At 34.3% G+C, this 25,583-nt stretch overlaps 3 protein-coding genes across 4 annotated transcripts; all 3 read left to right on the top strand.

Moving 5' to 3' along the window:
• Positions 3,747-4,991, top strand: LOC104710682. 2 transcript variants are annotated; one of them, XM_010427318.1, is made up of 3 exons: positions 3,747-4,279; positions 4,447-4,576; positions 4,734-4,991. In XM_010427318.1, the coding sequence occupies exons 1-3, from the start codon at positions 4,052-4,054 to the stop codon at positions 4,844-4,846; spliced, it is 471 nt and encodes a 156-aa protein (XP_010425620.1). In that variant the 5' UTR covers positions 3,747-4,051; the 3' UTR covers positions 4,847-4,991. The 2 variants fall into 2 exon arrangements, with proteins under 2 accessions (XP_010425620.1, XP_010425618.1); XM_010427316.1 differs by having other exon boundaries at positions 4,707-4,991.
• On the top strand, positions 5,155-14,636 carry LOC104710681 (ABC transporter B family member 22). Its single transcript, XM_010427315.2, has 7 exons — positions 5,155-5,532; positions 10,158-10,212; positions 10,328-10,506; positions 10,604-11,061; positions 11,134-11,674; positions 11,767-12,663; positions 13,169-14,636. The coding sequence occupies exons 1-7, from the start codon at positions 5,338-5,340 to the stop codon at positions 14,537-14,539; spliced, it is 3,696 nt and encodes a 1,231-aa protein (XP_010425617.1). The 5' UTR covers positions 5,155-5,337; the 3' UTR covers positions 14,540-14,636.
• Positions 16,685-21,230, top strand: LOC104715094 (ABC transporter B family member 22-like). The gene is made up of 7 exons (XM_010432540.2): positions 16,685-16,903; positions 17,244-17,298; positions 17,434-17,612; positions 17,705-18,162; positions 18,237-18,777; positions 18,885-19,781; positions 19,860-21,230. The coding sequence occupies exons 1-7, from the start codon at positions 16,706-16,708 to the stop codon at positions 21,228-21,230; spliced, it is 3,699 nt and encodes a 1,232-aa protein (XP_010430842.1). The 5' UTR covers positions 16,685-16,705.

Here is a 25,583-nt window from a genome sequence, read left to right as displayed (position 1 = left end):
GAAATCTGATATTTTATTAAATAAACACGTTTAAACTTTCTTATATTGACAAAGGAGAAAGTTTGTCCATATATATATTGAAAAAGGAGAAAAAACTTGCTTTTTTTGTGTGTGATCTTCGCTCCACGACTCACTAAGGATGTAAATGATTATCCATGAAATTAATGAGATGAAAATGGATAGAAAAAAGATATAGAAATGAATAGTGTTTTTTTTTTAGAAAGAAATGAATAGTTTTTATCTTGTTCTTTTCCTGTAGAGTGCAGGAATACTTTTTTGTTTTTCTCTTCATTATTCATCACATAGATGAAAACATGAATAATCAATTTTTTCGTTTTTAACTAATGAATCTAGTTTTCATCCGATTTTTTTTTCTCATAAGTGGCTATACGATTCACAGCCTATATATTCCAAATAAGCTGATCTCTTTTGTAGTGTTTAGCATTGCCAGCAGTGGCGGACCCAGGAGAAATTTTTTACTATTGGTGTAGTATGCAGGAGTCGAACATAGGTTTGGGGGTTCAACATATTAAAGGAAGACCAACTATGCTACTGGAAATTTACAACTTTAATGTAAAACAATATTATTTTAACATTTTACCCGGTCAGTTGACCCTCCTAAGCTCTACGTGGATCCTCCATTGATTGCCGGCCCAGCATAAGACTATTCTATTCTATAATATTTGATATGGTATCAGTAGTACTGGTCCAGCATAAGACTATTTTATTCTATAATACTTGACATGGTATCAGTAGTGCTGGCCTAGCATAATACGGGGCCCAATACACAATAATTTTATTATAGGTTATATATATAATATTTAAACTTAAAATCAAATCTTAAAACTTGTTTAAGAAGGAGCCTATTTTTACAATAACAAATTGATAAAATTTTAAAATTAAGATTAAATCTTTAACTTTCAGAAAAATGGAGCCTATATTTGCAATCATTTTCTTTTTTTAGGCCAAATTGTATTACAAAAAACTAAAATTGAGGCCCAATACAAATGTGTCTTAGGAATGTGTCGCGGGTCGGGCCTAGGTATCAGAACAGGCGATCTTGTGGATCTAAATGTTTTCTTAATTTCGCTGTGATAACTTTGTGATCTTAATGATCATGAAAGGAGATGATGGGTTGACGATCAAGATGATGACTTGAAGCAAGATGTACTTTGACGTCCACATGATTGTTTCATAATTATTTTTTATTATTATAAGTTAACGTTTTGGTTTTATTCTTTAGTTCATGGTTTGGTTTAACACAAGAATTGATGGCAGATCTTTGAGGATTTTTTATGTTTTAAGGGTTTGGGTTTTTCACAGATAGTTGTTTATTTTTATGGGATTTATTCTAGAGTCTAGAATATTTCTTATATTTTCTTTTAGTTTCCTTTATTACGGGGGAGTTTGGTTATGGTTTAACCATTAGGGGAATTGAGAGTTCGTTGGAGCGCTCATGTTTAGGTTATTATTATTCCGATTTGTCGACTGTCCAAGATAAGGATAATTGTTTATGGAGCTGCAAGAGTTGCGCCCACAGGATGTTATTATTCCCTTTTACCAAAATCGAAGACTAGCTGAAGTTCCACTCTTTTTCTCAAGATTGAAAATTATACCCTGAGGATTTTGTTGACATGATTTGTCCGTCCTCGACATGATGTCCACGACATAGGTGTTTCGCTTTGTGGTTGCATAGTTTGCGTTTTGCGTCACACCTTTGCCGTGCGGGGGAGTATTAGGGAAGTAAGATGTGTATCTTGCGGACCAAGTAATATGGATCGTAAAATCCGTTAATGAAGCGAAACCCAACCCGAATTATAGTGTAGATCTTGATATTACTTATTGTAAAAGCTATTTTCTTATTTGTTTAGGAAAATTTACATTATGTCGTGTTAGCAATATGTCAAAGCTAATAACTATATATATGTATGTCTTGATCTATGAAACAGAACTCAATAAAACTAGTCCATTCTATAATACCTGAAAAGATGCAATGTTTAACTTAGTGCTTCGATTTCCAAGAAGCACTGCTTCAGCTTATAAGTTATTGGATGCAATGTTTATCCGAAGTTTCATAATGTTACACATTTGAAATCATTCTTGGTAATGTCGTGGGTTGTGAGGAGAACATGTCCACCACGCAAATGTCGTATATGCAAAACTAACTCTGGTGAATTCAAGTGTTATAAGAAGAACCATGTCATAGAATCGTTGTTTGTGCAAACATTTTATCGAAATCATTTTTATTTTAAAAAATAAATGTCATTATAAGAAATCGTTTACATTAAACATCTTTTATAATGATGGATTAATTGGCGGAAAAAACCATTAATTATCCAACAATTTGAGACATAACTATTAAAGCAAAAAACAAGTGTGAAATATTAAAAGTTATGGAAGCCCACGTACATCTCTCACATCCCTTAATTGGTAGCAGCAGAAGGTCGTAAGTCGTAACAAAGCTGCGTGCATGTCTAGAATTAATCTTTCGAGTCTTTATTTTTGTTATCTATGTTTAACTTATTTTAATCTACAATAACTAAAAATATTATAAGAACTTGGGTTTTATGTGTGCTCTAATAAAGAAAAAGAAAAAATTAGTTGGAAAAAAAATCTTTAAAACTCGAAATTACTATATACAAATTATGAGAAATTTGTTTTACACGTTACAAATTCGTATTATCAGAAGTTAATTAAATTCAGACGAATGAAAATTATGGATCAAAAGATCAAAAAATTTCTATTTAAAGATAATATAATTTTATTAAATGCCATAATATGTCTAATTATATAAGTATAATTCTAATTAAAGATACATGATGTATTGATGTAACTCAAACATTTTCTATTTAAAGTTACATGATGTATAATATAATTCTAATGGTCAGTGATTTATAAAGACAGCTAAAGTCAATGATACATTGAATATTGATGAACTGATATATATTTAAATGGTCAAATTGGCCTTCGGTTGGCTACTCTACAAACGTGTAACATGAATAAGATACTATAGAATTGTCGACCAAAAATAAGATTCAAGTCGCAATCAATTGAATTTGTCTTTTCTTTCCCGATCAAAATAAGTTTTCAGATTCACAAGTACGATAAGAGACACGAAAATATGAGATATCTTAGTGTACAACATTGTTATTTCATTGTGTCTAAATTATGAGATATGTTGACTGTATAAAATTGAACGTTGTAGTTTCTAATGCTAAATGAAATCATTACTTCAGTTTTCAAGGTTCAACGTTCACGGAAACCGAGATAAAAAGTATAAAAGAAGAAAGAGTCACAATAGCTTGCTACGGTTTCGTACGTACGTAGACTTAATTTGGCTGGGTGGGAGGAGAACTTAACATAGAGAATGACCATGTTCATGGTATAGAGAACTTATATGACCATTCACTGAAAATTCACAAAATAAGTTCTTAATATATACTAATTAAGCCATGCCTAGATTATCAATGAATGTTATAATATATTATATGTATTCACTGAAGATTTACAAAAATCTTGATATACTACTAACAGGGGCCAAAGCCGTGCCTAGGTTAGCAACAAATGTTTATTTTTTCTTAGCTAGTCACGGTAGTTTCCTCTGCGATGACAAAATTTGATGCAAAACGTTTTCTAACACAAAATTTGACATGAAAAATGTAAAAATAAAGTTAACGTGAATAAAATTAAATATATAAAATAGCCAAATAGATCTGGATTATAATCATAGCGGAAGATTAGACAAATTAGAAATAATATAATGGTTTCTCTTTTCTCTCTGGCACATTAACCGAGGAGAAAACCCTATTCAAATCTCGATCCCTTTTCCGGCGGGTTCTGCCGTCTGCTCTCACTGACAACTGGCGAGCCTCTCTTCTTCTTCTCCTCCTCTATCTGTTTGTTGTCTTCCTCTTTGATGGTGACTGAACTTGACATCACGACAGCGATATAACCGGACCAACGTAATGCGTCGAGTCCGAGTTCGCTTCTTCACTCTACAACCTCCTTGCCGATTGAATCTGTCACTGGGGAGATTCCAATCTTACCTGGAATGTCTTCGGTTCGACCCACATGTGTTGTTGATGCCTCCAATGTTATCACAGAGTCTGCAGCTCAAGTGACAGATTACGCTCCGGCTGATGTCTCTGAGGTAAAATCTCTTGTTCCATTTGTTCCTTCTCTAGGAGCTTGGGGAAAGCCTCTAAAAATTCCTTTGGATTTAAAAGATCCAATCCCTGAATTTTGCCTTTCATCCGAGACTGCAAAGATCACAGGTAATGTAAGTTCACCTTCTGACATACTTCCACCAGAGTTCAAAGTCAATTACGGTTCCTATGGGCAGCAAAAATGGACCCAAAAATTCGCAATCTTTATCGTACAACATCACCAACTTATTTGGAGGATGGTACTCCCATGGTCGAGATTCCTAATCATGTTTTAGCGCAGGGATTAGAAAATCAGAAGGAATTTTTGGTTGGTCAGCTTATTAGATGTTATACACCATCTCGAGGTGTCATACATGCTGTTGCTAACAGGATTTGGGGTAAGAAGTGTAAGATCTTCACTCGTAAATTAGGTGACTCCTCGTTTCCTTTTCACATCCCACATGTGTATACTAGAACTTGCGTGTTGGAGCGTGGTCTATGGCATTATGTTTGATGATTGCATTATGTTTGTGGCACCTTGGACTCCTACTGCTTCTTTAGCTTTGCCTGAGATTACTTCAGTTCCAGTATGTCGAGGAGGGAGGTCGATAAAACCTACGCAAAAAGTTCAAGAGAATGAATGGACTACGGTTGGAAGACATGGCAAACATGGTTGTGGTGGCCGCGGTGGTCGTGGTTAAGCACCGTAGTTCTTTGATTTCTCTTTATGTAATCTAGAATACACTTGTGTGTTCTTATCCTTTTAACTACTTTCAAAAACTATATGACCTCAAAGTCATATCCTTGTATTACCTTTGCATTTAATTTGCAAGCCTTTTAACAAAAAAAAAGCCAAATAGGATATATTATATACATAATGATTGAACCTTTTTGAATGGGTATAACAAATACATGTCATCAATATTAAAAGGCCAGCGATCTCTCTCTCCCTCTCTCAGAGTTGTTATATAAAACGACCGAGGAGGACGACGTGAATTAACAAATTACATCAGACGAGAAAATCCACAAAAAATAAGTATATTTTAACACAAAGTTATGGCTCCTCATTAATAGTGCCACTTGTTGCTAAAGAAAAGGGGACTTTGTGTTCTGTCGTTTCCCTAAAGTCAAGGTGTTTTTTTGGATTTTCTTTTCCGAAACAGAAAAAAAGAAACAAAAGGAGAGGAAGAAGATGAAGTGTTTTCAAAACATAAGATCGATATTCATGCACGCGGATGGTGTGGATTTGATACTGATGGGACGAGGTTTACTCGGAGCCATCGGTGATGGAGTCATCACTCCTATAATATTTTTCATCATCGGCCTGCTACTGAATGACATTGGTGGTTCCTCCGGAAATGAAACCTTCATGCATGCCATCATAAAGGTTTTTCTCTCCTCTTTACTCTATTTTCTTTGTTTTAGGTCTTAGCAAGAACAAATGACGATATGTGTTTACATATCTTATATAATATGAAAAGGTTTTTCTCAACTTTTGCTAAAGAGATGACACTTGGCTTACTATATTTCTGACACCTGTAAATTTTTTTGTTTGGACCTAATTAACTACAGTTTAGACCTAATTAACTACAGGCCCATAAAACCAAAAAGAAAAAAAACCATCTATAATTCTACATTTCCTTCCTTCTTTAATCAGAAACATATGCAACCCCCAAAAATCTAAAGCCACCTTTTATCAGTCTGTGATTGGTTTCATCTTGGAATTATATACCAACATTTAATTAAATTTATAGTTTTGAATTCTTGGGTTTAATTTCTGTGTTTGAATCTTATATAATTTTCTGGGGCACAAATGGAATCAAATTTAAGTAAGATGGTTGGTATGTATTATTTAAGTAAATTAGTTTAAATTTTTTAAAAATTGTTTATGTGAAATTAAAATTTTGAGCTTGATTTCTGAAAAATTACATAAGATTATGAGATGATTTTGATCTAATTCTATAATTATTTTGTTTGATTCACACTTACTATTTCAAACGTTATGGTATTTTTGAATTACATTAAATTTAGAAGTTTTCATATTAGGAATTTCAGAATAAATTATGAACATAATCAGTTATGTTTTGTTTTGAAATAATACCATCATTTTATGCATTGCCATATACCCACTATTTCCTCAATTTTCATTTTTGTTTATATTACTTCTCATTTTTAACTTATTATTTTGACACACTTGCGAATTTATGATCATTAATATTTGATTTCAATCCGTTCTCCTTCTTAAAGGCTCAAACATTCTATAAAGTTAGTTTTCTAAAAACAACATATTACCATACAAACATNAAGCATTGTGTACCGTCCTGTTCGTGTTTGTTCTCCAAAACGCTCGTTTGTACTTTTCTGTTTTATGGTTTTGTAATAAACGTCATATATACGATCTTATATAATATGAAAAGGTTTTTCTCAACTTTTGCTAAAGAGATGACACTTGGCTTACTATATTTCTGACACCTGTAAATTTTTTTGTTTGGACCTAATTAACTACAGTTTAGACCTAATTAACTACAGGCCCATAAAACCAAAAAGAAAAAAAACCATCTATAATTCTACATTTCCTTCCTTCTTTAATCAGAAACATATGCAACCCCCAAAAATCTAAAGCCACCTTTTATCAGTCTGTGATTGGTTTCATCTTGGAATTATATACCAACATTTAATTAAATTTATAGTTTTGAATTCTTGGGTTTAATTTCTGTGTTTGAATCTTATATAATTTTCTGGGGCACAAATGGAATCAAATTTAAGTAAGATGGTTGGTATGTATTATTTAAGTAAATTAGTTTAAATTTTTTAAAAATTGTTTATGTGAAATTAAAATTTTGAGCTTGATTTCTGAAAAATTACATAAGATTATGAGATGATTTTGATCTAATTCTATAATTATTTTGTTTGATTCACACTTACTATTTCAAACGTTATGGTATTTTTGAATTATATTAAATTTAGAAGTTTTCATATTAGGAATTTCAGAATAAATTATGAACATAATCAGTTATGTTTTGTTTTGAAATAATACCATCATTTTATGCATTGCCATATACCCACTATTTCCTCAATTTTCATTTTTGTTTATATTACTTCTCATTTTTAACTTATTATTTTGACACACTTGCGAATTTATGATCATTAATATTTGATTTCAATCCGTTCTCCTTCTTAAAGGCTCAAACATTCTATAAAGTTAGTTTTCTAAAAACAACATATTACCATACAAACACATCATCTTTCAGACTACAATAAAACCTCTATAAATTAATAATGTTGGGACCAAGACATTTTATTAATTTATAGTGATATTAATTTATCTATAAATTAATAATTATTATTTGATAGTGTAAATTAATAATTATTAATTTATAGATATATATATTTTTTGTCAACCATTGGGCCACAACTGGCTGACTCATTAGCCAAATCCCTACATTCGTAGGGAGCGGGACTCGATCCCTGGTGTGATGGTGCCTTCGACAATTGGACTTACCTCCTGCCACTGCACTAAGGTCACTTCACAATTATAGATATATTCTTAATTGTTTAAAGTTTGAAAAATTATGAATTGGAACAACTATATCAAAATAAGATTAAACTTTCGGATGTTCTAAATTTTATGGTTTAGGAATTGAACTTGTAATATTTAGAAAGCATTATTGACAATAGATTACAAATACTATAGACAAATTGACTTAAACACATGACATACATAAATTCAAATTTATGAATAATAATATCAATTCTCCTATTTTTATAATCTGTCAAATTATCAAACTGTAAATGGTGCATATCTAAAAATTAAAACTTTTAAATTTAATTATTTGTATGACATGTTATAAAATATTTTAGAGATATTATTATAGTTTGAAAATACAACATTACAATTATTGTTCTATAGAAATGAGCTTTAGGAGAAACATACTCTATAATATATATATATATATATATAAAAATTTACATGATTATTAATTTATGATATTATTGGGACCATATTTTACATGGAGATTTCAAAAAAAATATTATCTTGTTATCTTATCGAATATTATATAATTTTTACATTGGTCCGACTTGGAACCAGCAAAATTTATTAATTTATAGTGTTTATTAATTTATAGAGGTTTTACTGTATTGTGAAAACTAAAACATTTACTTTCTATTCTATCCTCGAATCAATCTCCAACGAACAAGAAAACATCGGTAACAATAGTATCGTTTTTCGGGATCATCCGTTTTTGGAAAGTTCCTAACTTGAGAAGAAATATTGTCTTACTATGTCTTGAATATTTTTTCCAAAAATGTAAATTTTTTTTTCTATTGTTCATATTTTGATGATTTATGCAATCATTTTAAAATATTTATAGAAGAAAATAAATAATGTCATGTGTATTTGATTTTAAATGAATTTTAAATTATAATGATGTTGGGCGTCAGATTCTAGAGTTGGAATTGAAAGAAATCTTACTATATTATATTATCTAATAATAAAGTAAAGTTTTATTTTGGAAAGCTGCAAAAGATTGTCATTTGATGTTCTCTTCTTTCACAAGTGTCATTTTGTTTCTTTTAATTTTTAGCGTAACAAATTTATTCAATTGAATTAACATAATAAAATTTTCGCTAACAAATAATTTGATGATTAAATAGTTTTACGGATATAAGATTAATATACATATATATATATATATATATATATGGGTTGTATAGGAAAATGTCGACTAATAAGTGGCTGTTTTATTTCCACACTTTAATATAAATAATTCACATGATCTTGATATTACATTATTTTATTTCATTTTCAATCCATTTAAATTAAACTCAAGTATATTTTAATATATAATATCTAAATAACTAAATGAGAATTAAATATATTTTTTTGATAAAGATATAATATAATTGTATATATTTCTGTTTAAAGAGAGAAGTGAATATATATTTAAATTCATGATTTGACTAGCTAAGATGCCCGTTCATAGATCTATATTTATAATATATAACTTTTGAATATATAGTGAAAACAATATACTATTTTAGTTATTAATTCACAATAATGTATTTTTATAAACCTGACATATTTTTTATTAACTTTTCTATTATGTCTCATCAGTCCCGTATGTTTTACTAATTAACTCTCATTTTTGTAACTTTCATAATATTTATAGTAATGCAATGAATGATTAATAATAGTATTTAGAAATATTACATATATAAGAAAATATATCAATATGTAATGATTGCATATCTATAACTCTCACAAAGTTTATGTGACTCCTATAACAATGTAATATTCCCTCTGTTTTAATTTAGTTGTCGTTTTAAGTTTTCAATGAAAATGCTCTCTCTCTATGCTGGGCCATGGAAAGTGCTCTCTCTCTCTGGGATATGATATGGTTCATTTTGAGATAGATTGTCAATAGATTTTAAGTGTCATAGATGAGTCAAAAAACCGGCCAGCGTTTACTTTGGAATTAGATTCTTTTCAGTCTTATCAAAGGAGGTTTTCTATGTTTTCTATTGGATGTATACCTAGATTGAACAATGTCTGTGTCGTTCGTCTTGCAAAAGCGGCTTGAGCATGAGGATCTTTCTTTTCCTATGTAAATCCGCAGGTTCCGGAATGGTTAGCTCACGAGACTATCCTATTTGAACCGGCTTAATAAGATATGGTGTTTTGAGGTCAGAAAAAAAAAGGATGTTGATGATCAAAAAAAAATATCCAAAAATAACGTAAACTAAATTTATTGCTAATTATGAGACTACTAGTGACTACTAGTATAAACATATATTTATGTTAGGAATTATGAGAATTGTGTACACCTAATTCTAATAGATAAAATATATGGATCAGTTTTTACATTTATTGCTAATTGGTTCTGAGATGAAAGCATTTGAGCATAAAATATATATGTAAATATATTATTGTAATTATTATTTTTTTCTTTAATTTTATTTCTTTATCATAATGTATCTTCGACTTTTTGGTACACGTTGGGTAATTAACAGAATGCTGTAGCTTTGCTTTATGTCGCTTGCGCATCTTGGGTGATATGTTTCGTTGGTAAGTCTTTTAGATAGTGTTTTATTCTTTCTGAAAACAAAGAAAATTAAATTTAGTTAATTTAGAAGTAATTAAATTAAATTTGTGGATGGTTTTCCAAATACAAACAAAACAGAAGGATATTGCTGGACAAGGACAGGGGAGAGACAAGCATCAAGAATGAGAGGGAAGTACTTAAGAGCAGTGTTAAGACAAGATGTGAGTTACTTTGATCTTAATGTAACAAGCACTTCTGACGTTATCACCAGTGTCTCCAGTGACACTCTTCTCATCCAAGACGTCCTAAGTGAAAAGGTTCTAACCTATATATCTCTCTATATCCTAAATTACTAATTCTTATCTTTTAGTGAAAAGGTCTCACAAGTGAAATATGTTTATTTATTTCAAACAGTTACCAAACTTTTTGATGAATGCATCAGCGTTTGTGGCAAGCTACATCGTGAGTTTCATCATGTTGTGGAGACTCACAATCGTAGGCTTGCCGTTCTTTATCCTCCTCGTGATCCCTGGACTGATGTGCGGACGAGCCCTTATCAGCATCTCGAGAAAAATACGCGAAGAGTACACTGAAGCTGGTTCTATTGCCGAACAAGCTATCTCGTTGGTGCGAACCGTCTATGCATTTGGTAGTGAGAGAAAGATGGTAGCAAAATTCTCAGCTGCGCTTCAAGGCTCATTGAAGCTAGGGCTGAGACAAGGACTAGCTAAAGGAATCGCCATCGGGAGCAATGGTATAAGTTATGCAATCTGGGGGTTCATGACTTGGTATGGAAGCCGGATGGTAATGTACCATGGCGCTAAAGGCGGTACTATCTTCGCAGTCACCATTTGCATCACTTACGGTGGCACGTAAGTATTCATGTCTAAGGCCTTTTGATTATCTTATTGTAGTTTTGATCTTTGGTATCTTATTTTGGGTAGATCACTTGGTCGAGGTTTGTCGAATCTCAAAGAATTCTCAGAGGCAGTTGTAGCGGTGGAAAGGATTGTCAAAGTGATAAACAGAGTTCCTGACATTGATTCACAGAACCTAGAAGGTCAAATTCTTGAGAAAATTAAAGGAGAAGTCCAGTTTAAGAATGTGAAGTTCATGTACCCATCTAGACCCGAGACACCAATCTTTAATGACTTTTGTTTAAGAGTTCCATCTGGGAAAACTGTAGCCCTGGTGGGAGGAAGCGGATCAGGAAAATCAACTGTGATATCACTTTTACAAAGATTTTACGATCCGATCGCAGGAGAGATTCTCATTGATGGTGTGTCCATTGACAAATTGCAAGTAAAATGGTTGAGATCACAAATGGGTCTTGTTAGCCAAGAGCCAACACTCTTCGCCACATCAGTAGAGGAAAATATATTATTTGGTAAAGAGGATGCATCCATGGATGAAGTAGTGGAAGCCGCAAAGTCTTCAAATGCTCATGATTTCATTTCTCAGTTTCCTCTTGGTTACAAAACTCAGGTTAGATTCCATTTTTAGAAAAATACTGATTATGTTCTCTTCTTTTTTAGTTGGTTCAAGATGTATATATAGTTTATTTGTTACGCAAAAAGGTTGGGGAGAGGGGAGTGCAAATGTCAGGGGGTCAGAAGCAGAGAATTGCAATTGCACGTGCCATAATCAAGTCACCAACAATTCTCCTTTTAGACGAGGCAACAAGCGCATTAGACTCAGAATCCGAAAGAGCAGTTCAGGAAGCCTTAGACAATGCCTCTATTGGTCGTACAACTATTGTTATTGCCCACCGTCTCTCTACTATTCGTAATGTTGATGTTATATGTGTATTCCACAATGGTCACATTGTAGAAACTGGATCACACGAAGACCTCATGGAGAACTTAGATGGTCAATACACTTCTCTAGTGCGCTTACAGATGATTGAAAATGAAGAATCAGATGATAACATTAGCGTAGGTATGGGAGATAGTCCATTCTCAATTTTAAGTAAAGATGTGAAGTATAGTCCAAGATTGTCTATTCAAAGCCAGTCTAACTTGTTCTTAACTTCAAGCATTGATACAAATGATCCTGGTGAAATTCCGAAGGATAAGAAGAAGCATGTGCCATCTTTTAAGAGATTGATGGCGATGAATAAACCAGAGTGGAAACATACATTGTATGGTTGCATAAGTGCAGTCTTATATGGGGCTTTACAACCAGTGTACGCATATGCTTCAGGATCAATGGTGTCAGTGTATTTTCTAACGAGTCATGATGAAATGAAGGAAAAAACAAGGATCTACGTGTTGCTTTTTGTAGGCCTAGCTGTGTTGTGTTTTTTGACCAGTATCATTCAACATTATAGTTTTGGTTACATGGGTGAATACCTAACGAAACGTATCCGAGAAAATATTCTCTCCAAGCTATTGACCTTTGAAGTAAGCTGGTTTGATGAAGACGAGAACTCAAGTGGTGCAATTTGCTCTAGACTAGCAACAGACGCAAACGTGGTATGTCTTCTGTCTTACTAATTTAAACCCTGTGAGACAACTTTATTTTTTAAAATTTTATGTTACCAAATACAGTAAAACCTAATAAATTAATTAGTTAGTCATAATTTATTGAGTTATAATTTATACATATAAAAATAATTAAACCAAAAAATCAGTTTGAGACCGGAAAAATATACTCCCTCTGGTTTTTATTATTTGTCATTCTATAGAGATTTTTTTTTTTGTTTTAGATTACTTGTCATTCTCATTTTTCAATATAACATTTGCAATAAAGTTTCAAATATAACCTTGTTAAACAAACACAATAAGTAACATAATTGTTAATTTACACAAGTTCTTTATCTACATGATTTGTGAGGTTAAAGTTGTTAATTTACACAAGTTCTTTATCTACATGAAATTCTCTAGAATAACAAGTAAATAAATACGGAAGGAGTATTGATTTATCAAGGTATTAATTTATAGAGGTTATACGATATCTTATAACTTTTTGTTATGTCAGGTGAGATCTGTTGTCGGTGAACGCGTATCATTGTTAGTACAAACTACATCAGCAGTGAGCATAGCTTGCACACTTGGTTTGGTCATTGCTTGGAAATTAGCCATTGTAAATATTGCGGTACAACCTGTGGTTGTTGCGTGTTTCTACACTCAACGAATTGTACTCAAAAGCATATCCAAAAAAGCCATTAAAGCACAAGAAGGGAGCAGCAAACTAGCTGCAGAAGCCGTCTCTAACATCAGAACCATCACTGCATTCTCGTCACAAGAACGGATCCTAAAATTGCTCAAAAAGGTTCAAGAATCCCCACACAGAGAAAACATCCGCCAATCATGGTTAGCAGGGATTGTGCTTGCAACTTCTCGAAGCCTCATGACGTGTACTTCAGTTTTGAATTATTGGTACGGTGGTAGACTAATTGCTGATGGAGAGATCAAGTCAAAAGCATTCTTTGAGTTGTTTATACTCTTTGTGAGTACTGGTCGGGTTATTGCGGACGCTGGAGCCATGACAACGGATCTAGCCAAGGGCTCAGATGCGATTGGGTCAGTGTTTGCAGTGTTAGATCGCTACACTAACATTGATCCGGAGAACCCGGATGGATTTGTCCCACAAAACATAAAAGGACAAATCAGATTTGCTAATGTGGACTTAGTGTACCCAACTCGACCTGATGTGTTTATATTCAAGAACTTATCTATTGAGATTAACGAGGAAAAGTCCACAGCGATTTTGGGTCCAAGCGGGTCAGGGAAGTCCACAATAATAAGCTTGATCGAGCGGTTCTATGACCCGTTAAAGGGTACTGTGGAAATCGATGGCCGTGATATAAGGTCGTATCATCTGAGATCGCTTCGTCAACACATAGCTTTGGTTAGCCAAGAGCCAACGTTGTTTGCTGGGACTATCCGTGAGAACATCATGTACGGAGAAGCATCTGACAAGATTGATGAATCAGAGATTATTGAGGCGGCAAAGGCAGCGAACGCTCACGATTTCATTACATCACTATCGAACGGTTATGACACATACTGCGGGGACAAAGGAGTACAATTGTCAGGCGGTCAAAAACAGAGGATTGCGATCGCTCGTGCGGTTTTGAAGAACCCATCTGTGTTGCTCCTTGATGAAGCTACGAGCGCTCTGGACAGCCAATCAGAGCGTTTGGTACAGGATGCACTCGAGCGTTTGATGGTTGGAAGGACAAGTGTTGTGATTGCACATAGGCTTAGTACGGTTCAAAACTGTGACATGATAATTGTTTTAGACAAAGGGGAAGTTGCTGAATGTGGAACACACTCTTCCTTGTTGGGAAAAGGTCCTACGGGGACATACTTCACATTGGTCAGTCGCCAAAGAACTCATTGTTGAAGAACATTTATTCTTTTTATGAAATTTCGATTATCATACATATATTGAAATCCCAATGTATATTACGGAAACCAGTTTGTGATCTCGATAAAATGGATATTCTAGGAACTGACTCATTTATTTCTACAATTTTGAACCATCACTCATGTTTTAAATTTTCCGATAAATATAGCATTTGTTTAAATGTAAACGGAAGATTACGTTGTTGGCTTGTTGCCATCAAAGTTAGTTTGCTTATTATAATGACCGAAAACGAGGTTTGTGTCTGCGTGAAGCATGCTAAGTGTATAAATACTTCGATATTAGTCTCAATCCACAGAGACTAGTAATATATGACCATTGACCATCATTTGTATGAGATCGATGACAGAAACCCAACTTTTAATATTTTTATTTCATCGAAATATTAAATATTGTCATATTACAATTTATTTCATATTGTTCATTACTTATTATAAGATGAATGAAAATATATTTTACTAGAATTTATAATTTATTTTAAGGTAAATAATATCAAATCAACATTAGTTTACTATTCTTATGACGAAATAATTTTTTTTTCTTGTTGTACATAAGTGATAGTACATAAACTTTAACTTATGTAATTAAAAATATAAGTAAAAAACTAAGATGAATTTTTTATCTCAAAACTTAGAGAAATACATTAAAATTATAACATAAACAAGAAAAAACTCACTTAAATTATTATAAATCCAAATCTTATGAACAAGTATCTACACTATTAAGGGAGAAATACACATAGAACTTTACACTTAAAAAAAAAAAAAGTATTTACAGAAAATGTCATTGGTCTTAAGACCATTAAAATTTATCATTAAGGGTCAAAATGTAATTCTTAAACTAATAAAATCTTATTTTTGTCCCAAAAAAAAACTAATAAAAACTTTTAAATAATTAAGTTTTTGTTAATATTGTAAATTATGATTCTCCTATTCATCAATATGTAGTTTTTTTTAATTGTTCACGGTTATAAAGATAAATTACTCATCCTATGAAAAAGGTGTGTTCAATGTTTCGCATTAGTGGACTGGTAAACTTAAATTTATGCGGGTTGATAAATTAAAATTTTTTTAAAATTTTCACAACAAATACAACTAAGCAAACAATCTTAAACTGTAGTATACCTCAGATAAATTAAATTACTATAATCTTCTAAAATAATTCGTACAATGGGATCATTATATGAGTGCTCGTGTATAATCCGACAAGAATATGAACTAATCTACCAATTGTTGCAGCGACTTATATATATATATATATTTTTTTAATTTTATTGTTACTATGTTGCAGACAATTTTTTGGTTTTAACTGAACATTCGATTCCTTTATACGATTAATCTTGTAACTATATTCTCAAACAATATATACTTTGAAGAAAAAAAACTAAATTCAATTACACAGCCGTGTGTACTCTACATAATATTAGTTTTTTACTGTTATTACTCGATTTGTTATTTGATAACATACATCATAATATACATGTCAAACTAAAAAAAAAAATTATGTCGATTTAATTTACCAAAAAATTGCAATATTAAAAAAAAATATATTATCTCAAATAAAATTATTTTTAAAAATAGTATAAGCATAAATTTGTATTACTATATTAAAATTTTGAAGAAAATCTCCTAGTTGGACTAATATTTTGTTAACTCTAACAGTTGTTTATCTATTTTTTATTTGAACTAATATTTAGTTAACAGTTGTTTATGTATTGTTTTCCTTGCCTAACTTTGCCTTTGTTTAGTTCCATTTAATGATAAAAACATCTACTCTAATTCTAACGCTTCAGAGATAATCAATTCCATTTAATTGCAGTGAGGAATTTGATATAAACTGTTGTGTTAAGACTTATCTTTTTTTTTTTTTGGGGTACACAAATAAAGACATATCAACGGCCACTTAAAAAAACCACGTAACTCTTATTGTTCTCCATTAGTAATATTTAAACACTGCCAAAAAACAAAATTAGTAATATTTAAAGGCCAACGGTCTTCTAATTAATACGTAAACAGTGCCACTTGCTCTTAAATAAAGAAAAGAAGACTTTGTTAGCGCTAGCTCTCGTTTCCTTAAGGTCAATGTGTTGTCTTAGCTTTTCTTCTCAGACACAGAAAAAAAAAAGAAACAAAGGAGAGGAAGAAGATGAAGACTTTTCGGAGCATAAGATCGATATTCATGCATGCCGACAGTGTGGATTTAGTGCTGATGGGATTAGGTTTACTTGGAGCCATCGCTGATGGCTTCATCACTCCTATAACATTTTTCATCACCGGGTTGCTGCTGAACAACATCGGTGGTTCCTCAGTCGGTGATGAAACCTTCATGCATTCCATCATGAAGGTCTTAATTTTCTAACTTTTTTACTCTCTATTCTATGGTTTTGGTCTCAATTCTTAGTAAGAACGAGCGAATGAGCGATGATATGTGTTTATAACTTTAAATATGTATGTTAGGAATCATGAGTACAGAACCATTTCACTTCATAGCTGATCGGCGTTGACTGTATGACAGTATGAGTACGAGAGGACGTATAACTATATATCCCTTGAGAGTATATATATATATTTTGGGTTATGAAATATATATTAATATTTATCGTGAGCAATGAGTACTAAACTACTAATGTAATTATATATATAAAAAAAGAGTACTAATGTATCTTCCTTTGGGTAACTAACAGAACGTTGTAGCTCTGCTTTACGTGGCTTCTGCATCTTTGGTGATATGTTTCGTTGGTAAGTCTTTCGATAATTCCCTTTTTATAAGCCTAATTAAAACACCAAATAAAAACTAAAAATTACCGGTGCTTTTCAACATAATAAATTTTATTTAAATATGCGGATGGTTTTCGAAATGCAAAAACAAAACAGAAGGATATTGCTGGACAAGGACAGGGGAGAGACAAGCATCACGAATGAGAAAAAGGTACTTAAGAGCAGTGTTAAGACAAGATGTGGGTTACTTTGATCTTCATGTTGCAAGCACTTCTGATGTTATCACTACTGTCTCAAGTGACACCCTCGTCATCCAAGACGTCCTTAGTGAAAAGGTCTTAACCTTTATATTTCTATATAATAATTATTGTTTCTTCTTTTGGTGAAAATGTCTCACAGGTGAAATTTCTTTATTTATTCCGAACAGTTACCAAACTTTTTGATGAATGCGTCAGCGTTTATCGCAAGCTATATCGTAGGATTCATCATGTTATGGAGACTCGCAATCGTAGGCTTCCCGTTTTTTATCGTCCTCTTGATCCCTGGACTGGTGTGCGGACGAGCCCTTATCAGCATCTCGAGAGAAATACGCGAAGAGTACAATGAGGCTGGTTCTATTGCTGAGCAAGCTATCTCGTTGGTGCGAACCGTCTATGCATTTGGTAGTGAGATGAAGATGATATCCATATTCTCAGCTGCGTTACAAGGGTCGGTGAAGCTAGGGCTTAGACAAGGACTAGCTAAAGGAATCACCATTGGGAGCAATGGTATCGTTTATGCTATTTGGGGGTTCATGACTTGGTACGGCAGTCGGATGGCTATGTACCATGACGCCAGAGGCGGTACTATCTTCGCAACCATCGTATGCATCACTTATGGTGGCACGTAAGTATACATGTCTAAGTCTCTTTGATTTTCTCTAATTGTAGTTTTGATCCTTTATATCTTACATGTTTTAGATCACTTGGTCGAGGTTTGTTGAATCTCAAATATTTCTCAGAGGCGGCTGTAGCAGGGGAAAGGATTATCAAAGTGATTAAAAGAGTTCCCAATATTGATTCAGACAACAAGGATGGTCAAATTTTACATAAAGTAAAAGGAGAAGTCGAATTTAAGCATGTGAAATTCATGTACCCGTCTAGACCTGAAACCTCAATCTTTGATGATTTTTGTTTGAAAATTCCAAGTGGGAAAACTGTGGCTTTGGTGGGAGGAAGTGGATCGGGAAAATCAACCGTGATATCTCTTCTTCAAAGGTTTTATGATCCAATCGCGGGAGATATTCTCATTGATGGTGTGTCCATTAGTAAGTTACAAGTTAAATGGTTGAGATCACAAATGGGTCTTGTTAGCCAAGAGCCAGCACTCTTTGCCACATCAATACAAGAGAACATACTTTTTGGTAAGGAGGACGCATCCATGGATGAAGTAGTGGAAGCTGCCAAGGCCTCTAATGCTCATAAATTCATTTCTCAGTTCCCTCATGCTTATAAAACTCAGGTAAGACTCCTACTTTAAGAACAATTTGACATTTTTTTTCTTCTATGTTGGATCAAGACATGTATTAAATTTTTTTTTTTTTTTTTTATTATTGATCACATTTAAAGGTTGGGGAAAGAGGAATACAAATGTCAGGGGGTCAGAAGCAAAGGATTGCAATTGCACGTGCGATAATTAAATCACCAACACTTCTCCTTCTAGACGAGGCAACAAGCGCGTTGGACTCAGAATCCGAAAGGGTAGTCCAAGAAGCCTTGGACAATGCCTCTATTGGTCGTACAACTATAGTTATTGCTCACCGTCTTTCTACCATTCGTAATGCTGATTTTATTTGCGTAGTCCATAACGGTCGCATAGTCGAAACTGGATCACACGAAGAGCTCGTGAAAAACTTAGATGGTCAATACACTTTTCTAACCCGCTTACAACAGCTGGGAAATGAAGAAACGAATGATAATATTAATGTAAGTACGCAAGGGGGTCAAGTCTCGATTTTGAACCAAGATTTGAAGTATAGTCCAAAGATTTCTATTCAAAGCCGGTCAAACTTGTTCTCGACTTCAAGCACTGATACAAATCTCCCTGGTTCGACTCCAAAGGATAAGAAGACGCTTAAACCATCGTTTAAGAGATTGATGGCGATGAATAAACCAGAGTGGAAACATGCATTGTATGGTTGCTTAAGTGCAGCCCTCTATGGGGCCATACAACCACTATATTCATATGTTTCAGGATCGATGGTGTCAGTGTATTTTCTAACGAGCCATGATGAGATCAAGGAGAAAGCAAGGATCTATGTTTTGCTCTTTCTTGGTCTAGCTATATTCAGTTTTGTGATCAGTATCATTCAACATTATAGTTTTGCATACATGGGCGAATATCTAACAAAACGTATCCGAGAAAATATTTTGTCAAAGTTGTTAACCTTTGAAGTAAGCTGGTTCGATGAAGAAGAGAACTCGAGTGGTGTAATTTGCTCTAGACTAGCAAAAGATGCAAACGTGGTATGTCTTCTGCCTTACTAATTCAAACTTTAGTGAAATTTTATTTTCCAATACTCTTATAACTTTTTGATATGATAGGTGAGATCGCTTGTTGGTGAACGAGTGTCATTGTTGGTACAAACTATATCGACAGTAAGCATCGCTTGCACACTTGGTATGGTCATCGCATGGAAATTCGCCATTGTGATGATTGCGGTACAACCAGTGGTTGTTTTGTGCTTCTACGGACATCGTATTATACTCAAAAGCTTATCCCAAAAAGCCATTGAAGCCCAAGACGAGAGCAGCAAACTAGCTGCGGAAGCTGTCTCAAACATCCGAACTATCACAGCTTTCTCATCACAAGAACGAATCATAAAATTACTAGAAAGAGTTCAGGAAGGTCCACGAAGAGAAAACATCCGACAATCGTGGTTAGCAGGAATAGTGCTTGCAACTTCACGAAGCGTCATGACGTGCATTTCAGTTTTGAATTTCTGGTACGGGAGTAGACTTATTGCTGATGGGAAGATAATGTCTAAAGAATTTTTTGAGTTGTTTATAGTCTTTGTAAGTACGGGTCGTGTTATAGCAGACGCTGGAGCCATGACAACGGATCTAGCTAAGAGCTCGGATGCAGTTGCGTCTGTGTTTGCAGCGTTAGATCGATGCACAACCATTGAGCCGGAGAATCCGGATGGATACCTCCCTGAAAAAATAAAAGGAGAAATCAAATTTGTCAATGTGGACTTCGCTTACCCAACACGACCCGACGTGATTATATTCAAGAACTTCTCCATCGAGATCAACGAGGGGAAGTCCACAGCAATTGTCGGTCCAAGCGGATCTGGTAAATCCACAGTAATTAGCTTAATCGAGCGGTTCTACGACCCATTAAAGGGTATTGTGAAAATCGATGGTCGCGATATAAAGTCGTATCATCTGAGATCGCTTCGTCAACACATTGCTTTGGTTAGTCAAGAGCCAGTGCTGTTTGCTGGGACGTTCCAAGAGAACATCATGTATGGAGGAACATCAGACACGATCGACGAGTCTGAGGTTATCGTGGCGGCAAAGGCAGCGAACGCTCATGCTTTCATCTTATCATTATCGAACGGTTATGACACGTACTGCGGAGATAGGGGTATACAATTGTCAGGTGGTCAAAAACAAAGGATAGCAATTGCTCGAGCTGTTCTAAGAAATCCATCAGTGTTGCTTCTTGATGAAGCTACAAGCGCTCTAGACAACCAGTCAGAACGTATTGTGCAGGACGCGCTCGAGTGTTTGATGGTTGGGAGGACAAGCGTTGTGATTGCACATAGACTTAGCACGATTCAAAACTGTGACATGATAACTGTTTTAGACAAAGGGGAAGTTGTCGAGTCTGGAACACACTCTTCCTTGTTGGGAAAAGGTCCCACGTGCATCTATTTTTCATTGGTCAGTCGCCAGACAACTCATTGTTGAAACACATTTAAAAAAATGAAATACCAATATATACATTAGGAAACCAGTTAGTGATGTCGATAAAATACCAATATATACTGGGAAACCTATTTATATTTCCAATTTTGCTAAATAACTCATAGTTTGAAAATTTCGATAAATATCTAGCATTATTAAATTTCGAATATTACGTTTTTTGCCATCACGTATCACACTCGGAAATGGGGTTTGTATCTGCATGAAGGCATGATAGTTCGATTTTCCATTTGGCGAAACTGCTTTCTAGAAGGAGGTATTACTCAATATTGCACCCGATCCAGAACAACTCACTTTGTTTCGTGGTGGGTGGGAATGAAACTTAATAATACATAGTCTATATGAACAAAGAAAAATAAGATATAGTTAACTGATCAAACCTGTAATGGAGCTTAATAACAGAGAAGATGATAAAAAAGGAATAATATTATTAGATTTTAACCTGCTGTACACCGCGTGATTATGTTTTTTTTTAATATTTTATATAACTTACAAAAAAACATTATATTGGATCAAATATATGTTTTAAACTTTTTACAATAATATTGAGATATTTATAATTTTATTTGCTTTATCTATATAAAAATTATTATTTTCATTTAGAATTTAATTAATCAAAATTCTTTTATTTTGAAATTTAATCAATCAAAATTAGTTGTTGTGAAAGTAAACATCTGTTAATATGTATAATGCTTTATAGTTCATATAATATTATTTAAATTTTATTCACAAATTTGAAATTAGTTATGGCGACAACATCTAATCTGCGGAGACGTGGACTGGGCTGTGATGTGGAGTGTGAGGTTTGTGAAGGGACGGAGGAGAAAATCAATCATGCTCTTTTCTTATGTCCTCCAGCTCTTCAGGTTTGGGGTTTGTCCCCATTCCCGACATCCTCGGGCAGTTTTCTTTCAGACTCCGTCTATACAAACATGGACTCTTTATTTTGGAGATTACAGGACACTCTTTTGGTGGAGGTGTTCCCGTGGATTCTCTGGTATATGTGGAAGGCCAGAAATGATAAATTATTAAGCAATTTGGACTCTAATCCATTAGCGATTTTACAGATAGCAGAAGAGGAAGCAAAGCTTTGGTTTTTGGCCCAGGAGGATCCTTAGGATCTTCACCTCATAGTGGCTTTTGACCTTTCTCTGCTTCTACGGTTCATACTAGTATCGCGGTTAATAGTTATGGAACCAGTCACCGATGTTTTGTGGATGGATCTTGGAAGGCGATTGACCAGTTCATTGGCAGAAGATGGCATTGCATTTGTCCTGAGGAAGAATCTCCCACTATGGGTGCATCTAACTTTCGCTGTAGCTTGTCACCCCTCCATGCGGAAGTGGAAGCTCTCATCTGGGCAATGCGGTGTATGATTGGTGCAGATAATGAGAAAGTTGTTTTTTCACAGAGTGTTCTGATTCGGTGAAGATGGTGTCTTCGCCTTCTGAGTGACCTGCTTTCAAGACATATTTGGACGTAATTGAAGAAGATAAGGATGAATTCCTATCATTTTCTGTAGTTCAGATTCCCAGATCACAGAATGGTAGTGCGGACAAGCTGGCGTGTCGTGCTAGAGTGGAGTCGCATCCAATTACCTTTGTGAACATTTTTCCTGCTAATTGGCTCATTTGAGCTGATCTTGTACTTTGTTGGCACAAAAAAAAAAAAAAATTGAAATTAGTTAGTTTTGTCCAGAACCTCTTAGTAATTAAAAAAAAAAAACTAGTTAGTTTTGTATATGAGTATGATAGAGCAGATTAGTGTTGATTTTTAACTCTTTTCATATAAAATTAAGTTTTAAGATATTTTGTTTGTGTTTTTAGACCAACCCGCAAAAATATTTAATATTATTGATATTACTCATAGGACTAAATTTGATGTATTCACTACTTAAATTGTGCAACAGGATATATATTTGTATTTGACATCATAACTCTATAAATGACACATCTTTTTTAGTCAAAAAACATCTATCATTTTGTGGAGGTTAAAATATATATATATATATAGTATAATAAAATCATACATTGTTAGTTTATTTTTATATTTTTTCTATCCATTTTGACATCAATTGCTCTATCCATTTTAACATAGAAAACATTAAACAACTTATAAAAACAAAACATGTATAATGGAAAATCAGTTAGTAGTTTGCAAATCTTTGGAAACAAGTTTGCCAAACCAATTATGGAAAATCAAAATTGAATAAGGTAAGATATTATAGTTTTTTTTTCATTAAAACGTTTAAAACTTGTATCTAAAAAAGGAAAATAGAAATTGATTTTTTTTTCAACCAAACATTAATAAAATTAAAAGAGAACTCGAAGATTCGTTGCCCAAACAGGAGGAAAAGAGTTTACAAAAATAGATTAGGAGGGTAAGCATCGTGATGACCGAACCAGACAGTCCGCCCTAACGTTGACATCTCGTGGGATCCTGACTAAGGTGAAGGAAGGGAAAGAGGTTCGGAGGAAAGCGAAATCCTCCATCAAATTGGAGAAAGCAGGCCAATCTTCCGGCGTCTGCACCATCGCACTTAGCTCAGCACAATCCGTCTCAAACGTCTGACAATCAACTCCAGCCGCCAGTAAGGACTCCATAGCCTAGAGCAGTGCTTGCAGTTCCACATGTAAGGTGGTAAGACCTCTTCTTTGACTCCGTGCTCCCAAAAGAAGCGTTGAATGTTCGCCGCTGCAACACCACCAGCCCAAACCCTAAAAAGGATCCGCATTTTTCCATGAATAATCAATCTGACAATGAGGGAAGAGACCCCTATCCTCCATAAGAGGCGGTGTATCCAAATAACGCGTCGAGTATGATTTGGCCTCCTCCCACAGTAATTTATCATTTGCCGCTTGATTCAAAATTTCAGTTGGCTCCACCTCAATATCTTGGAAAACCTTTTTGTTCCTATCCTTCCAAATTGACCATACAATCCAGGGTAGATGAAGAGCTTCATCTGAAATCCCGGATTGGGAAGACGCCCGCCAGAATATGAAATCTAGATTCGCATAAATCGAATCATATGAAAAACCTCCCAAATTGATAACCACTGGGGTCAAATCCCAAATGCTTCGCGACCGTGGACACTCGAATAATGCATGGTTGATAGTCTCTATTGCAGACTCGTACCGCTTACACGTAGCCTCAAACCGAATATCCCGATACGAAAGCCTTTCTAAAACGGGAAGAGTACCCGACCCAATCTGCCAGAAAAAATGTTGAATCCTAGAGGGTACATCTAATTTCCACGACTGAGCCCACAAGGCCACAGTAGTCGGCCCATATTCAACATCCGCAAGTAAATCTCGGGCAAAACGATAACCTGATTTGACTGTATACTTCCCTGACTTAGTAAAATGCCATAATAATCTATCTGGTTGACCAATTTTACTAATCGGCATACTCCGAATAAGAGAGATATCCTCAGGATAAAAAACTCCTCAATAATAGGCAGATGCCAGTCCTTCGTAAATGGATTGATTAAATGATTAACCATCAGACTCGGTAACCATAAACTCCCCCGACCACTCACTGGTCTTGGGCGGATATCTGGCAACCATGGATCACGCCAGAACGAGATCGAGGACCCGGAGCCTACCGCCCATCTCGCTCCCTGTTCCACCAACCCCTTAGTGGAATAAATACTCCTCCATGCAAAGGAAGGATTATTCGGTTTTTTTGCCATATGAGGATGTTTGTTTCTAAAATATCATCCTTTCATCACCCGGGCCATTAAAGAATTCGGATAATGAATTAAACGCCAAAACTGTTTAGCCAGCATGGCTTCGTTGAATTGTTCCAAAGCTCGGAAACCTAATCCGCTTTCACTTTTATCTTTACACAATCTATCCCACGCAACCCAATGCATACCTCGAGCCTTATCATTAGACTTCCACCAAAAGGTAGCTATTGCACTCGTTAGTTTAGAGGTTAGATCCTGTGGTAGTTTATAGCATGACATGACATGAGTAGGAAGGGCCAAAGCCACCGATTTAATCATAACTTCCTTACCACCCTTGGATAAACACTTTGCGGACCAGCCATTTACTCGCTCGTCCAAACGATCCTTAATATAGCTAAAAACCTTAGTTTTCGACCCTTGCAGATTTTTGGGAATACCCAAATAAGAACCCATACCACCTTCCGTAGAGATGCCTATAACTGATTTCAACTGGGATCGAATATCATCAGGAACCTTTTTACCAAACATAATAGAGGATTTCGCCAAATTAACCTCCTGTCCCGAGGCTCTGCCATAACTATCAATAATATCCATTACCGTCCTACATTCATTTGCCGTTGTCTTACAAAAAAACAAACTATCATCCGCGA

The sequence above is a fragment of the Camelina sativa genome, chromosome 9 (genome assembly GCF_000633955.1).
Source record: "Camelina sativa cultivar DH55 chromosome 9, Cs, whole genome shotgun sequence".
NCBI classification, from domain to species: domain Eukaryota; kingdom Viridiplantae; phylum Streptophyta; class Magnoliopsida; order Brassicales; family Brassicaceae; genus Camelina; species Camelina sativa.
The sequence above is the reverse complement of the archived record's forward strand: the minus strand, read 5'-3'. Positions and strand labels throughout refer to the sequence as shown.

What these genes read in the sequence shown, in the direction of transcription:
- LOC104710682 (XM_010427316.1), top strand. Translation starts at nt 4,052, where the DNA reads ATGTCTTCGGTTCGACCCACATGTGTTGTTGATGCCTCCAATGTTATC. An exon ending in CTGCAAAGATCACAGGTAAT is followed by an intron (nt 4,280 to 4,446) that starts GTAAGTTCACCT and finishes GTTTTAGCGCAG; the next exon opens with GGATTAGAAAATCAGAAGGA. An exon ending in GATCTTCACTCGTAAATTAG is followed by an intron (nt 4,577 to 4,706) that starts GTGACTCCTCGT and finishes CTGCTTCTTTAG; the next exon opens with CTTTGCCTGAGATTACTTCA.
- LOC104710681 (XM_010427315.2), top strand. Translation starts at nt 5,338, where the DNA reads ATGAAGTGTTTTCAAAACATAAGATCGATATTCATGCACGCGGATGGT. An exon ending in TCATGCATGCCATCATAAAG is followed by an intron (nt 5,533 to 10,157) that starts GTTTTTCTCTCC and finishes GGTAATTAACAG; the next exon opens with AATGCTGTAGCTTTGCTTTA. An exon ending in TGCATCACTTACGGTGGCAC is followed by an intron (nt 11,062 to 11,133) that starts GTAAGTATTCAT and finishes TATTTTGGGTAG; the next exon opens with ATCACTTGGTCGAGGTTTGT.
- LOC104715094 (XM_010432540.2), top strand. Translation starts at nt 16,706, where the DNA reads ATGAAGACTTTTCGGAGCATAAGATCGATATTCATGCATGCCGACAGT. An exon ending in TTTGGTGATATGTTTCGTTG is followed by an intron (nt 17,299 to 17,433) that starts GTAAGTCTTTCG and finishes AAAACAAAACAG; the next exon opens with AAGGATATTGCTGGACAAGG. An exon ending in AAGACGTCCTTAGTGAAAAG is followed by an intron (nt 17,613 to 17,704) that starts GTCTTAACCTTT and finishes TATTCCGAACAG; the next exon opens with TTACCAAACTTTTTGATGAA.